Source organism: Uloborus diversus, chromosome 1 (genome assembly GCF_026930045.1).
Source record: "Uloborus diversus isolate 005 chromosome 1, Udiv.v.3.1, whole genome shotgun sequence".
Lineage (NCBI taxonomy): Eukaryota > Metazoa > Arthropoda > Arachnida > Araneae > Uloboridae > Uloborus > Uloborus diversus.
Genome location: NC_072731.1, coordinates 245314710 through 245328905, shown reverse-complemented (window position 1 = coordinate 245328905; position 14196 = coordinate 245314710). Strand labels below are relative to the sequence as shown.

Sequence of the window (14196 nt, the reverse complement as noted above, 5' to 3'; positions counted from 1 at the left end):
TTACAGATGAATGTCTGAAGAGTAACGGAATCCAGTGGCAAAATTGTACAAGTGTTTGCACCGACGGAGCTGCTACAATGACAGGTCCTATCATCATAGGGTTCCTGTCGAATATGAAAAATCATAACCCAATTGTTCAAACTATACACTGTTTCCTCCATCGTGAAGCTCTCATGGCAAAGAACTTACCAGATGAGCTGAAGTCAGCTTTGGCTGAAGTCGTGAAAATCGTAAATTTTATAAATTCGAGGTCGCTTAATTCTCGCTTTTCTCCGTACTTTGTAAAGAAATGGGGGAAGATCACCACTCCCTACTTCTTCTTCATACAGAGATTCGCTAGCTTTCAAGCGGTAAGTTACTATCAAAACTTTTTGAATTGAGGGACGAAGTACGACAGTTTGATTTAAAAAAAAAAAACGAAATGCAGTACGCCAGTTTGTTGCAAGACAAATATTGGCTGGGAAAACTAGCGTACATGGCTGACATTTTCGAACTCCTTAAAGGATTGAATCGGAAAATGCAAGGACAAGGAGAGAATTTGGTTACATGTATGGACAAGCTGAATGGGTTCAAATAAAAAATTCAGCTGTGGAGAGAACAAGTAGAACGTGGCTCGTTGGACATGTGTAAACGGACCGTCAACATGGTATGTGAAGGAAATGGCATGGAAGAAAAGCTGCTGAATGTGGTGGCAGAACATTTAGTCATACTTCAGGACCAGTTTAAGCACTATTTCAAGAACACTAACATAGAACAGCATAACTGGATTCGCGATCCATTCTCTTCATCTGCGGATGCATCAGCTAAAGACCTTTCTTTGAAGGCGCGAGAAGAATTGATGGACCTCAAGAGCAACCGTACTCTTAAATTTAAACTGAGCGAAGTGCCTCTGGACGAATTTTGGTTGCTGGTTAAAAATGAGTATCCCACCATCTCTTGTCTTGCTATTGATATGCTGCTACCATTTCCAACTACATATCTTTGCGAACTAAGCTTCTCAGCCCTCATACTTATAAAAAACAGCTAGAGATCATCTCTAAAGGGCCTGGATCAAGAACTTTGTGTACAGGGACGATCCTGGGATGTTGGCCGCCCGTGTACGAAGCCCTGGTGTGCCGCCCCTCAAAGAGTAATTTGCATATTTTGACTAATTTTTAACGTCCGTATAAATTTTTCTTCAAATTTCAATGTCAAATTTTGATTCAAATAACAAAAAAAAAAAAAAAAAGAAGAAGAAGAAGAAGAGCGATGAACTTATAAAAGGAAGACAAGTTTTATAGTAAGAAACTCCTTAGGTACAATTTGTATCTTCAAAGAAAGTAATAGATATACCAAAATTTACTAGTCTGTCTGTACCATTTTATAGTCTGTCTTCGGTGACATCAGAAGAAGGACGGAGGAGATAAAGCAGGGGGGGGGGGGATTTATCCCAGAAAAATTATCGAAATTGTTTTAGTTAATCTTTGGTTGTGTTTGGTTGCAATGACTAAAGAGTCGGGTATATTCAAGGTGCATGGAGAATTTTTCGAAATTGACGCCAAATATCGCAATTTTAGGAATTTTTTCGAGACTTCAGTGAAAGTACTAATGCAAGCTGGAGTTCTTTCCTAAAATTCTTTCAAAATTGAAATCAATTTGAAGCTATTTTTTGTGACCGTAGCTTTGGAAGGATCAGCACTCTTCCCGAAAATTTTCCGAAACTGGAGTTTTAAACACGCAATTTCGGGTTATCTTTGTTGATGTTTCTAAAGGGAGGGAGATTCAATCGTCTCTCATCGAAAGTTTTCGAAATTGAAGTTTAAAACGCAAATTTAGGCTGTCTTTTGTGACGGTAAGGGGATCTGGTAGCTTTCCTTCAGTAATTTTTCGGGACTATTGTTTCAAAAACCCACTTTTGACTATATTTGAAAACGATAAGGGAAAACGTGAAAATATTCCTAACCGAAATATTTTTCGGAACTAAAATCCATTTCAGGTTATTTTTGGGAAGGAAGGGTTTTGGGGCTCCAAAGGGGATAGTTCTAAAAGCACAACTTTTTACTATCTTTGGTGACGTTAACGAAAATGGGAAGCTTCGGCGGATCTTTCGGATATTTTTCGATATTAATATCTGAAAAATGTAACTATAGACTTTTGTCCACCTCACCTCGACAATTGATGGGTATGCCCTAGCGCCGTGAAAAGTTACATAAGCAAGGCAGTTCTACGAAATTTTTTAAAAATTGAAGTCCCAAAATCGTATTTTAAGCATTGTTTGATAACGATGGGACAAAGAGCGGGAGGGAGTTCAGTGTGCCCTCACAAACTGTTTTTTGAAACTGAAGTCAATTTCAGGCTAGTTTTGGCAGGAAGGGTTCTGTGGCTCCACGGAACTGTCTAAATACGAATCTTAGAAGTATAGTGATTGCGTTGGAAAAAAGGGAAATCCGGGGTCCTTCCCCGAAAGTTCTTGAAAGTGATGTTTGAAAAACGCAGTTTTAGTTCGTTTTTTTAATACGTGAAGTGAGAGGGGGTGGGATTAGGGGCCTCTTTAAAGACTATCTTTGGTAGACTATCTTATCTAATTGAGACTATCTTTGGTAGTAATGTTTGCGAATGGATTGCAGGGCCCTCCTTCACAAAAATTTCAAAAAGAAATCCAAAAATGTCATTAAGCAATTTTTTGTTGACATTAGGAAGTGCTGTCTTCTGAAAACACATTTTGGATTTTGGAGTACATTTTTACGCTATGTTTGATTCAGTTAAGGTGGAAAGGGTGAATCAGAGGCTTAATTGGGTCCTTAAGATGGGTGGTTCAACCAGCGAAATTTTCCGAAATTCAAGTCCTAAAAACGCAATTTTGAGCATTTTTTAATCTTGTTAAGGAGGTCATGGCATCCTTTTAAATCTTTGTTTTGGAGCCACATTTAAATTTACTACCCGGGTCAAGAGCTCTGTACTCCTACCAGATTTGAAACCGAGCAGCTCATCCGTGATTTTAATTAGAAAAAATTGCTGCAAAGGGAGAAATTTAACAAAATTTTTGTTCGTCATTCGTATATGTTTGACTCTCAGGGGAGTTGTTCTGTCACTCCAAGCATCCCTGATTGTTGAACACAGAATTTGCTGTTTGAAACGCTTGCGAGAGTATCTAATCAGAATAGCTTTTTATATATATAAAATAAAACTATATATATAGTCTATAAAAGCTTGGGGGGTAAACATTAGTGGCCGCTCTCAGTGCTCCTTTTAGAAGACATCCTTTCATGCTTCGGGAGGGGGCCATTTCCCTCATTTCCCCTCCCCTGAATCCATGCCTGATTACCAGTTCTGTCACAAATTTTACAACCAAATGAAGCATGTATGTAAAGAGTAGATAATAATGGAAAATAAACCAACAAAATGTTCCTTAACACTCTATTTTTCTTAAACTATGCTATGCTTTCGGGAAATTGGCACTTACTTTGATAATTGGGCATTTAAAATTCAGCATATTTATTCGACTTATTATAAGTTATCTTGTGATAAATTCTCGGGGAATTTTTCTTGATTAAAAGAATTATATGATGTGGCCTGCGGCCACCCCTTGTGCGATGCACACGCTGCACACCTGCTAAGATTGGTCCTGTTCGTGTAGCTCTTTCCAGCATAGAGTCGAACACCAAACGTCTTTGCTCCTCAAAGTAGGCTCAAGTGTCTTATTAGTGTCAAACGGAAGTTAAGTCCTTGGTTTTAATTTCTTGCTTGCTTCTTTCTTGAAACATTTTTTGATATAAAATCGTTTAACTGCAGTGTGCACTTTAATGATATGTTTGACAGAAATGCTTTGAAACATATCAAGTATAATTTTCTGTAAAGTCTGATTTAGGTAGTTTTGTTCATTATTAATCTCAATACATTCGAAATATTTCTACTTTCTAAATGAATTTTTACACCACATTACACCACATTAGTTTTAATTGTTTCATTTATATGAAAAAAAAACTCCCCCCCCCCCCCCCCCCCCCCCCCCCCGTCTTTTTACCAGTGAGTGATAAAAACACTTCTATTTTACCATTACAGAATTAAGTTCAGTGTGCCCCGTAGATCTAAAAGTTTCTTAAGTGTGCCGCAAAGTAAAAAAGGTTGAGAAGCAGTGGATTAGACAACATAATATGGATTTAAGTATACATAATAAAATAGAACTTGAATACTTGCTTCTGAAGCAAATTATTTTGAGTGAAGAAATTCAATTCTAAGATCATTTTTGAATTTTATTTTATGTTTAATAAATTGCTCAATCAAATGTTATTTATATCTTTACTATCAGAAACAAATCAAATATTTATGTAGGAAATAAGCTGGCAACTGAATTATGTTCATTCCGTGCAACTCTGCCCTCTAGCGGAGAGTTCGAAAAAGAGGGAGACGCCTGTTTATGGTCCGCGATGGCGGACGTCTTTTTTCCCGCGTGTGTTTTGTCTTGTGCTTTGTGGTTGTAAATAATAAATATTATGTGTCATCACCTGGTTGTAGTTCTTCGCAACGGATCCAACATCCTACTAGAATGAAGAACACGAGTATCGTTCAAAATACCCCTAGACAGTGCCGCAAATTCTACAAACTTGGGGGCCCGGCCAGGATATGATGACTCCGAGAAATAAACCGAACGAGCTGTTCCTCATCGATGTTCCTCGCCTTGCTCGCAAATTTTCACCGCCCACATTCAATTGAAATTACCGTGCCGCAAAAAGAACTGTTCATCATCGATATTCCATACCAAGTGCAGGCAGATTTCCATCGCCCTCGATCAAGTGAAGTTACTATGCTGTGTTAATAACAAAAGATTTTTGGTGCGTCGTGGAAGTTGTAACATAGTATACTCTGACAATGCGAAAACGTTCAAGTTAACAGATGAGGAATTTCAATGTTTTCAGAAATTTCTGCAAGATAAAACTTTTCACAATTTCGTAGCTCCCAAAGGAATCACTTGGAAATATATAGTGGAGAAGTAGGAATCCCGTGGCTGTTATCACGACTGATACTCTCACCGCAAAGTTAAAATGGGCTCAACAAGAAGATGAAAGCGTTCAACATTTGAAATCTCTCCTAAAAGGCAGTGACGCTCAAGACTTTTTCGAAAGAAATGATGTTTTGTATAAGTATGAAAAAGGTCGTGAAGTAATTGTTGCTCCCAGAGACATGCAAACTGAACTGATAAAGTTAGCTCAAGAAAAAGGACATTTTGCAGCAGCAAAGACCGAAGAGATCATCAAATTGGAATTTTTCATCCCAAACATAACTAGACGGGTGCAAGATGTAATTATGAACTGTGTGCCATGCATACTAGCGAATAAGAAAAGTGGAAAGAAAGAAGGATTCTTGAACCATATCCCTAAAGAAGATGTACCGCTAAGCACCTACCATGTTGACTTTATAGATCCTATGCCGTCAACAAACAAGAGGTACCAACACATCCTGACAGTGGTTGACGCATTTACGAAGCTTACCTGGCTTTATCCAGTTAAATCCACTTCTGCAGAAGACACGCTCGACAAACTGAGACTGCAACAGAAGACTTTCGGAAATCCCAGAAGAATAATAACGGACAGAGGGCCAGCATTCACCGCTAAAGCTTTTAGTGACTATTGCATCGATGAGAAAATAGAACATCTGCCTATAGCAACTGGAGTTCCCCGTGGGAATGGCCAAGTAGAAAGAGTGCACCGCACGCTTATACCGGTTCTCAGCAAGTTATCCATTGAAGATCCTACCAAACGGTACAAGCATGTAGACAGATTACAAAGGATACTTAACAGCACCTCCAACCGAAGTACGAAGCGTACCCTTTGAATTGTTGATCAGTACCACTATGAGAAACAAAGAAGATCTTCGTGTGTGAGAACTGTTAATGGAAGAATTTGTGGAAGAACCGCTCGAAATATGCTCCGGCAAGAAGCAAAGAAAAATATCCAGAAAATTCAGGCTGAAAACAAAAGAATGTACGATAAGAAGCGTAAAAAAGCTCCAGTATACCAAGAGGGAGATTTAGTGGCTATCCAACGGACGCAGTTCGGAACTGGTCTAAAATTACGGCCGAAATTTTTAGGACCATACAAAATAAAAAGTGTTAAATCAAAAGATAGGTATGAAGTAGAAAAAGTAGGTAATCATGAGGGCCCTAACTTAACGATTTCATCCGCTGACATGATGAAATACTATTCACAAATTTAGGATTGTGTTTCATTCTTTTTGTTTTGTTGTATTTACTTTCGTTGTGATTTATGTAAAGCTTAATTATGTTTATTTTCATACATCGAAATTTTATGTCGGTCACTGAGGCCAGTTCCTGCACAATGGCCGAATCTGTAGGAAATAAGCTGGCAACTGAATTATGTTCATTCCGTGCAACTCTGCCCTCTAGCGGAGAGTTCGAAAAAGAGGGAGACGTCTGTTTATGGTCCGCGATGGCGGACGTCTTTTTTCCCGCGTGTGTTTTGTCTTGTGCTTTGTGGTTGTAAATAATAAATATTATGTGTCGTCACCTGGTTGTAGTTCTTTGCAACGGATCCTACATCCTACTACAATGAAGAACACGAGTATCGTTCAAAATACCCCTAGACAGTGCCGCAAATTCTACATTTATGGAAACAATATTCCCATCCAACAAAAGAACTGCATAAATTGTTTTCTTCTTCAGTTTAACATTTAATTATGTAAGAAGTTTAATATTTACAAAATTGTTTGCACTGAAAAAATGCAAATTAAAATGAATGAGTAGATTTATTTTTAGAGAAAAAAGAAGCTACACCAAACATTTTTATTGAATGTTTTATCAATGAAATTGACTATCTAATAAAGTCTTAGTTTAACTAATAAAATTTGCTTTTTGCAATTTCTTTCTTTCTTTTTGAAATTTAACTAAGTTCTGTATAAGCACTAATAAGCTACTACTTTTTGCACGTCAACTCAAACACATTTACAAAACCTGCCTAGGTCCTCGTCTGAAACTTATCAAGATAAAAACCAAGAGTATATATTCAACAATTACTTCCAACTGCTCTAAAATGGTTTGAAAATAAATTAATTAATGAATGAAATCAACTATTATTTAAAAAAAAAAGTAGTAGTAAAATATTACCAACAACAGCATATCCTCCAGGAATAATTCTATTTACAGTTCCTCCTAGAGTGATGCCTTCAGGAAACCATGAAGCCATACATTCACCAACTAATCTACCAAAAGCTGCACCTACAATCATATTTACGCAGCATGTAAATTTTTTAAACTAAGCAATTTAGCACATGAAAAAAAAAATCAAGGTACTATTTTTAATGTCTTTTGGCCAGTACATAAATCATTTTGTACTAAACTTATTTAGCATTTAAAAGAGGGAAGGGGGCGGGGGCACAAGTCTCAAACTTGTTGTTGCTACCAGCTGCACTAAAGATATATTTTTCAAGGGTTGATCCAGTTTTTTACTTTTAGGTCCGCATTTTGTGAAAAAAAAAGAAACTTTTGTTTTTTTCTAGGAAAAAAACAAGAAATTTTTTTTGGCCGTTTTTTAAAAATATATTTTTTGCAGAAAAACAAACCTGTCATATCATATGGAGTATATTTAAATATCTGAAATCCCTTTGGCCCGAAGGACTTTACTAGGAATGCTGTAGAAGTTAGAAGGCTTTTCCAGCTGATGTTTTGCTTTCAGACGAATTGATTAAGCTTAAAAGTAATGAAAGAACTGATTTTACAAATGCAATTAAAGTAATTGCGAGACTTCATTTTCAGCAGAAACCAAATGAGCAAGTTTGTACCATAAAAAGTACATAGATGACAAATATGTAAAAAAAAGAAAATATGCACGTACTGTTTTTTACCTTTCCACAAAAGCATGCAATGCAACAGGTGAAATTTTGACTATGACTATTTTTGCTCTGCATCTTTCTATGTTCAATGCCCTTTTGTACGAATATTACTAAGTCATATTATCTGTAAGGTAGTCAGAGGGTTAAGGCTGTGTGCTAGCACCTTAAAATTACCTGGGCAAATATATCTTTTGCATGAAATACACCGCCAGCTCAGTCATTTCCAGCCGAGGACTTCAATTTCGTGCTTATTGGCACTCATCAGCCTGGCATAGGTAAGTGACTGAGCTGGAGATGGAAAACCTCTTAAGGAAGCCAAGAGTGCCAAACAAACTGGTAGCTAATATAAAATTAGCACAGATCAGACGAGTGACCGAAGCAATGGTTCGGTTCAACTCGAAGATTGAAGGCAAGGCATGGTATATTCAATGAAAATATATCTTTTGTTGCAATTTTGTTTGCACTTATTTCTCCCTAAAATTTGATTTATACCAATTTCGGGCATGCTACTTTTCAGTTAGCAATTTACATAAAGTGATAATGATTTAAAAGACATACCCATTTTAAAAACTGGTATGAATAAACCAGCAGGCACAGGCAATGTTGCAGCCAGTGTAGATGTTATGAACTAAAGAAGGAAAAAATTAAATCTGTAACAAAATGAACACCAAACAAAGATACATAAAAGTACACATTGGTCAAGAATTAGGATTTCACTAGTGCCTGTTTTCACACATAAAACAATTATGTTTTGAAATGAAAACCAAAATAGCAATCATACCAAAGTATGTTTTTCAGACAAATATCTTTGAATGTGAACATTGTGAACATGACCATTTTATTAGCAGACCTATATTGCATAATTGCATCTGTAAACTATTAGTACAGTATGAACTAATAATTTACAGATGCAACTAGGACATGATGAGAAGTGCTAAACTAATCAATAACATCCATGCTGTACATGAGATTCAAACCTAGCCCCCTTGGAGCAGAAACTAATTACTCTACTGGCTATGTCACTGGGCAGCCATAGCACTTATAGAAAGCAATTTATACAACAAATTACATTGTACATATTGAATACCACCAAAGTAAAGTAGTTTGGTAATTATCAACCAAAATGTTACGAGGTTTTTTTTTTTTTTTCAAGGTCCGATTGATCGCGAAATGAAGACCGCAAAGACAATGGTAACACTTTTATTTGGAATATGTACATACACCTTCGAACTACTTCTCAACATAGTCGCCGATTCGATAAAGACATTTGTCTTAGCGTGGTACCAATTTTTTGATACCCTCGTCATAGAAGGCAGCCGCCTAAGCTTTCAGGTAATTCTGTACGTTGATCTGCAGTTCGGCGTCAGAGCCAAACGTCTGTCCTCCTAGCCAGCCAAGGGCGGATCCAGAAAGTGTTCAAGGAGGGGGCGATTGTTTTTTACTTTTTACTCTTTGGAACTTAAACTTCTAAAAACTTTCAAAGGAGTGTCCTGAGCCCCATCGCTTACCCTTATAAATTCAAAGGTGTCCTACACTTGCGTTTCTTTCGATAAATACCCAGGCTGACCCTTGGGACCTTTCCATAATATCATCTAAGATAATCTAAAATTGAGATTTCGGACCTTCAATTTCAAAAAAAATCCTGAATAAAGTTCTGGTTCCTATCCCCAGAGTAATAAAAGATGGGCGACGATTACGTTTTCAAGACTTCAATTCCGGAAGAATTCCGGGGATGAGCTAACTTTCTTGTAATACCATCGAAGACTATGTAAAATTGCGTGTTTGGAATTTTAATATCGAAAATAATACCTGAAGAAAGTTCCTGTATCTCGGCTCAAGGAGGGGGCGATCGCCCCCATCGCCCCTCCCTTGTATCCGCCCCTGTAGCCAGCGTTTCATGTGATCAAAGATGGTAATCGGAAGACGCGCCAAGTCAGGGCTGTATGGAGGACGGTCAAACACTGTCCAGCGAAACTGCTACAGGAGATTTTTGGTTGAAGCAGCAGTGTGTGGGCACGCATTGTCGAGCAGAAGGACAATGCCTGATGCCAACATTCCTTTACGTTTGTTCTGAGTCGCTCTTTTTTTCAGCATTCAGAAATCGAATTACAGCACGCATTTCACACTTGACGGGAGACGCAATTGTTCGAGGCATGTTTTGTCGTTCACTGCATATTCCGAAATAACCACAGCGACCTGATGCACTGCACAATCTTATTTGAGAGACTGCGCAACAAATCTACCCACAGCGTCATCAGCTTGACTTTCTGGTTTACACTCTGCGATCAATCGGACCTTGAAAAAAAAAACCCTCGTGGTATAGAAAAAGTTCAATACAGGAATCTAATAAATATACCGATACATAAATGGTACAAAAAAAAAAAAAAAAAAAAAAAAGAAAAGAAAAGAAAAAAAAACTGTAAAGAAACACAGCAAAATGTTAAAAAAGAGCACACACTTTACAAATTCTAATAAATATAGACAAAATCATTTACAACTTTAACTACTGATTTCAGTTTATAATTAACAAAAGTACGGGTCAGAATTTCATAGCAGATAAAGTGGCGAAAATAAATCTTTTATAATAAAACTCACTGTAATTACGATGAACACAACTAAATTCACAAATATATTTGTATACTTAGTTGTCCAATGACTGACTATGATAGCTTCATCCACTTCAAGATGAGAGTTGGACCAAGTAACATTACTAAAAAGTTCATTCATTGACTCGTGTGTTGTAAGCTACAAATAAAATTAATTTTTTATTATAATCTATTAAAAATCAACTGTGTAAAATAAAAATCATTGAATAATAAAATAAAATATATCATTTTTAAACAGAGAGTACTAAAACATTCACATTTAAAACACAAAGTTAAATTTTAATAGCACAAGTTAAATTTTAATGCTTTTTAATTTTAAAAGCCATTCAAGATTCTTTGAAATTTTAAAAAGAAAAATACATTGAACAAAACTAAGTTGTACGTGAAATACACCGCCAGCTCAGTCATTTCCAGCCGAGGACTGCAGTTTCGTGCTTATTAGCACTCATCAGCCCGGCATAGGAAAGTGACTGAGCTGGAGATGAAAAACCTCTTAAGGAAGCCAAGAGTGCGAAACAAACTGGTAGCTAATATAGAATTAGCAGACCAGACGAGTGACCGAAGCAATGGTTCGGTTCAACTGGAAGATTGAAGGCAAGGCATGGTATATTCAGTAAATTACCGCCCATTAGCCAGGGATAAAGCAGAAATACATGAACTACACCGCCAGCTCAGTCATTTCCAGTCGAGTTTGGCCGTCTTAGCTTCCATAAGAGGTTTTTTCCATCTCCAGCTCAGTCACTTTCCTATGCCAGGCTGATGAGTGCTAATAAGCACGAAACTGCAGTCCTCGGCTGGAAATGACTGAGCTGGCGGTGTATTTCACGTATTTCTGCTTTAGCCCTGGCTAATGGGCGGTAATTTACTGAATATACCTTGCCTCGCATTCAATCTTCGAGTTGAACCGAACCATTGCTTCGGTCACTCATCTGGCCTGCTAATTCTATATTAGCTACCAGTTTGTTGCGCACTCTTGGCTTCCTTAAGAGGTTTTCCATCTCCAGCTCAGTCACTTTCCTATGCCGGGCTGATGAGTGCTAATAAGCACGAAACTGCAGTCCTCGGCTGGAAATGACCGAGCTGGCGGTGAATTTCACATATTTCTGCTTTAGCAATGGCTAATGGGCGATAATTTACTGAATAAAACTAAGTTTATTTCATTTAAATTATACTAATATGATTTAATTAGCAACTTTATAAAATAAAGATATAGTAACTATATTTCTTTACATTTCCTTACATTACATTCTTTACATTTTTTACAAAAATGTAACATTAAGATGCTAATAAATGAGATCAAATAAATAAATTAAAAAAATAGGTTAAGAAAAATAACTGAGCGTTTTACCTCAGCTGCCATAAACTGGCCCAGACCCAAAGGGAATGTCATCGTTGAGATTATCATAGTAATTAAAGCTGGATATATGAAGCGACTGTAAATAAATGGTTTTGAAAAATTTATTTTCAAGCACTTCAACAAACAATGGTAAATGAAGATGAAATTCAAGCATTAATAACAAATTTTAGAGCAATTTGAAATGTCACAAAATTATAAGTTTTAAAATCATAACAAAATGTTTTACATTTACTATGAAATACAAGGGTGGATACAAGGGAGGGGCAATGGTGCGATCGCCCCTCCTTTGAGGGACTAAACACTTGTTTGATACTGTACAGTATAACTTTGATTTAACGATACCCGATTCAACGATTTCCTCAATTTTAAGGATACATTTCACTGGTCTGCATTTGACTGCATTAAATATCTACGCTTCTAGATTTAACCATAATTTTTTCCAGCCCCTTGACAATCGTTAAATCGAAGTTGTACTGTATTTTAAAAAACGGAATTTTAGACAATCTTCAATGATGCATTTGAAGAAGTGGGAAAAGAAGAGACACCCCCCTCCCAGGAATGTTTCAAAATTAAAGTTTAAAAAAAAAGTGATTCCACTGAAGCTGAGAGTGTCAACAAACTGGTAGCTAAAGTAAACTTAGCACACCAGCGAGAGTCTGTAGCAAAGGTGTGGTTAAACTCATTATTTAAAGGCAAAACTTGGGTATTAAGCATTAAATTACAAGTTTAGTACCAAGCTAAGCAGTAAACAAGTTTTTAAGGGTAGTAAATTATTGCTTAATACCCAAGCTTTGCCTTAAATTGACAAGCTGAACTGCAGCATTGCTGCGGACTGCTAAATTTACATTAGCTACCAGTTTGTTGGCAGTCTCAACTTCAATGACAAGAAATCTGCCTCCAGCTAGTTTATTGTCTATTCCAGACTGATGAGTCCATAACAAGGACGAAACTGCAGCCTCTGTACAGCTTAACCAGACTGTCAGTATGTTGTATGTAGCTCTACCTTAGCCCTGGCTTAAGGACAGTAACTTACTGCTTAGTCAGTGTAAGATTAATTTGAAAAGAATATTTTGTAACTCATGCATTTAGATGTGAGTTGATAAATAGAAAATGATCGGTGAGGACCATTGCACCATCATGTGCGGGACAAAAAGATGCTAAAATTTAATTCACATTTAGTCATATCTCTTAATATTTTAATTAAACAGAGGTAAGCAAATTTTTTACTCTTTACATTTGATACAAAAATACTCCTGAGAGTTATATTTTTACTAAGCAATTTTGTTATTTAAAATTTAATTTATTTGCATGCATCACGTGCTGGACATCCAAAAGCAACCACTTGTAACTTGCTTATAAATATGTTAATATTTTGCTCCATTAACCCTAGAGAAATCGCATTTCCTTTTGTTACGCTAGTGCTCGCGCTTCGGTCTTTTCCCCGCCGTAACGATCTGTGAGACGAAAGCAGAAGAAAGGAAGTGCCGGGGAGAAAATGATGTTGGCCTAGCGCCCCTTAAATTACAATTAACAGGTTTTAACTAGTTTATCTCACCACTTATCTCACGATGGTATCAGTCAACTGCCTAATCCTAGTATGGGAGAAATTTTTAATGATGGTTTTTCGACCTTCTAATGCGGATGCCTGAAGATGCATCTCGCACGTGCAGTCGCCGATCAATGACGTCACGGTCTTTATGTAATCGACGAAGCATCGTAAGTGGTCGGCACTTGCCCAATGCTCATTGGCCAGGCGCTACGCTGGCATGCATCAGAAGGGGATTTGGCGTCCGCATACTAATAAGTTGACTTGGGATATAAGAAAAGGTTTCGAGTGGGAAGTTGACTTCTTCGGCGTTTTTCTCTCTGGCTTCGTGACTTGAGTGCTCGTTTGCTTTTAAGAAACGATGCGGGTTTATAGATATAGCTCAGCTCTAGTTTGCGTTGTTTTAATTGCTTTTTTATATTCTTAAACTAACATTACTAAATTACTAAATATGGTTTTATTTTAAGTTGTCTTCAACTGTTTCTTACGACTATTATCATCATGCATTTCTAGTCATATTCAATTTGGTTATCTTATTTGGAGGTATTAGTCTTGAGCATTCTCTTGCTCATTAAATGACACCTGACTAGGATGGTGCGCTATTGGTCTAAATGACCAACATACATTTCCAAAAGCTATGCAACCTTGAAATACCGAAGACAATTCTCAGAACTAAGTGTGTGGGCTGGGGAGAGTCTGACCTTCAGCTACACAGATGGGCCCCATTATTAGAATAAGGGGTGGTGGGATAGAGCGAAATATCTGACAACTGACGGGAAATCGACCAAAGCGTGACTTCTTTAGGGTTAATATATTAATCTTAAAACAAATTGTATATTTTGAGAGCAAAGTTTAAAATGCAA

At 37.1% G+C, this 14196-nt stretch overlaps 1 protein-coding gene across 1 annotated transcript in view; it reads right to left on the bottom strand.

The window, feature by feature from the left end:
- The window catches only part of LOC129234224 (chloride channel protein 2-like), a 66600-nt gene that overhangs the window by 34205 nt on the left and 18199 nt on the right, over positions 1-14196 (bottom strand). Inside the window, exons 11-14 of the mRNA XM_054868157.1 lie at positions 11779-11863; positions 10420-10569; positions 8383-8452; positions 7100-7210 (exon numbers count right to left, since the gene is read on the bottom strand). Coding sequence (XP_054724132.1) covers positions 7100-7210; positions 8383-8452; positions 10420-10569; positions 11779-11863 — 416 coding nt within the window. The remainder of the gene's footprint in view (positions 1-7099; positions 7211-8382; positions 8453-10419; positions 10570-11778; positions 11864-14196) is intronic.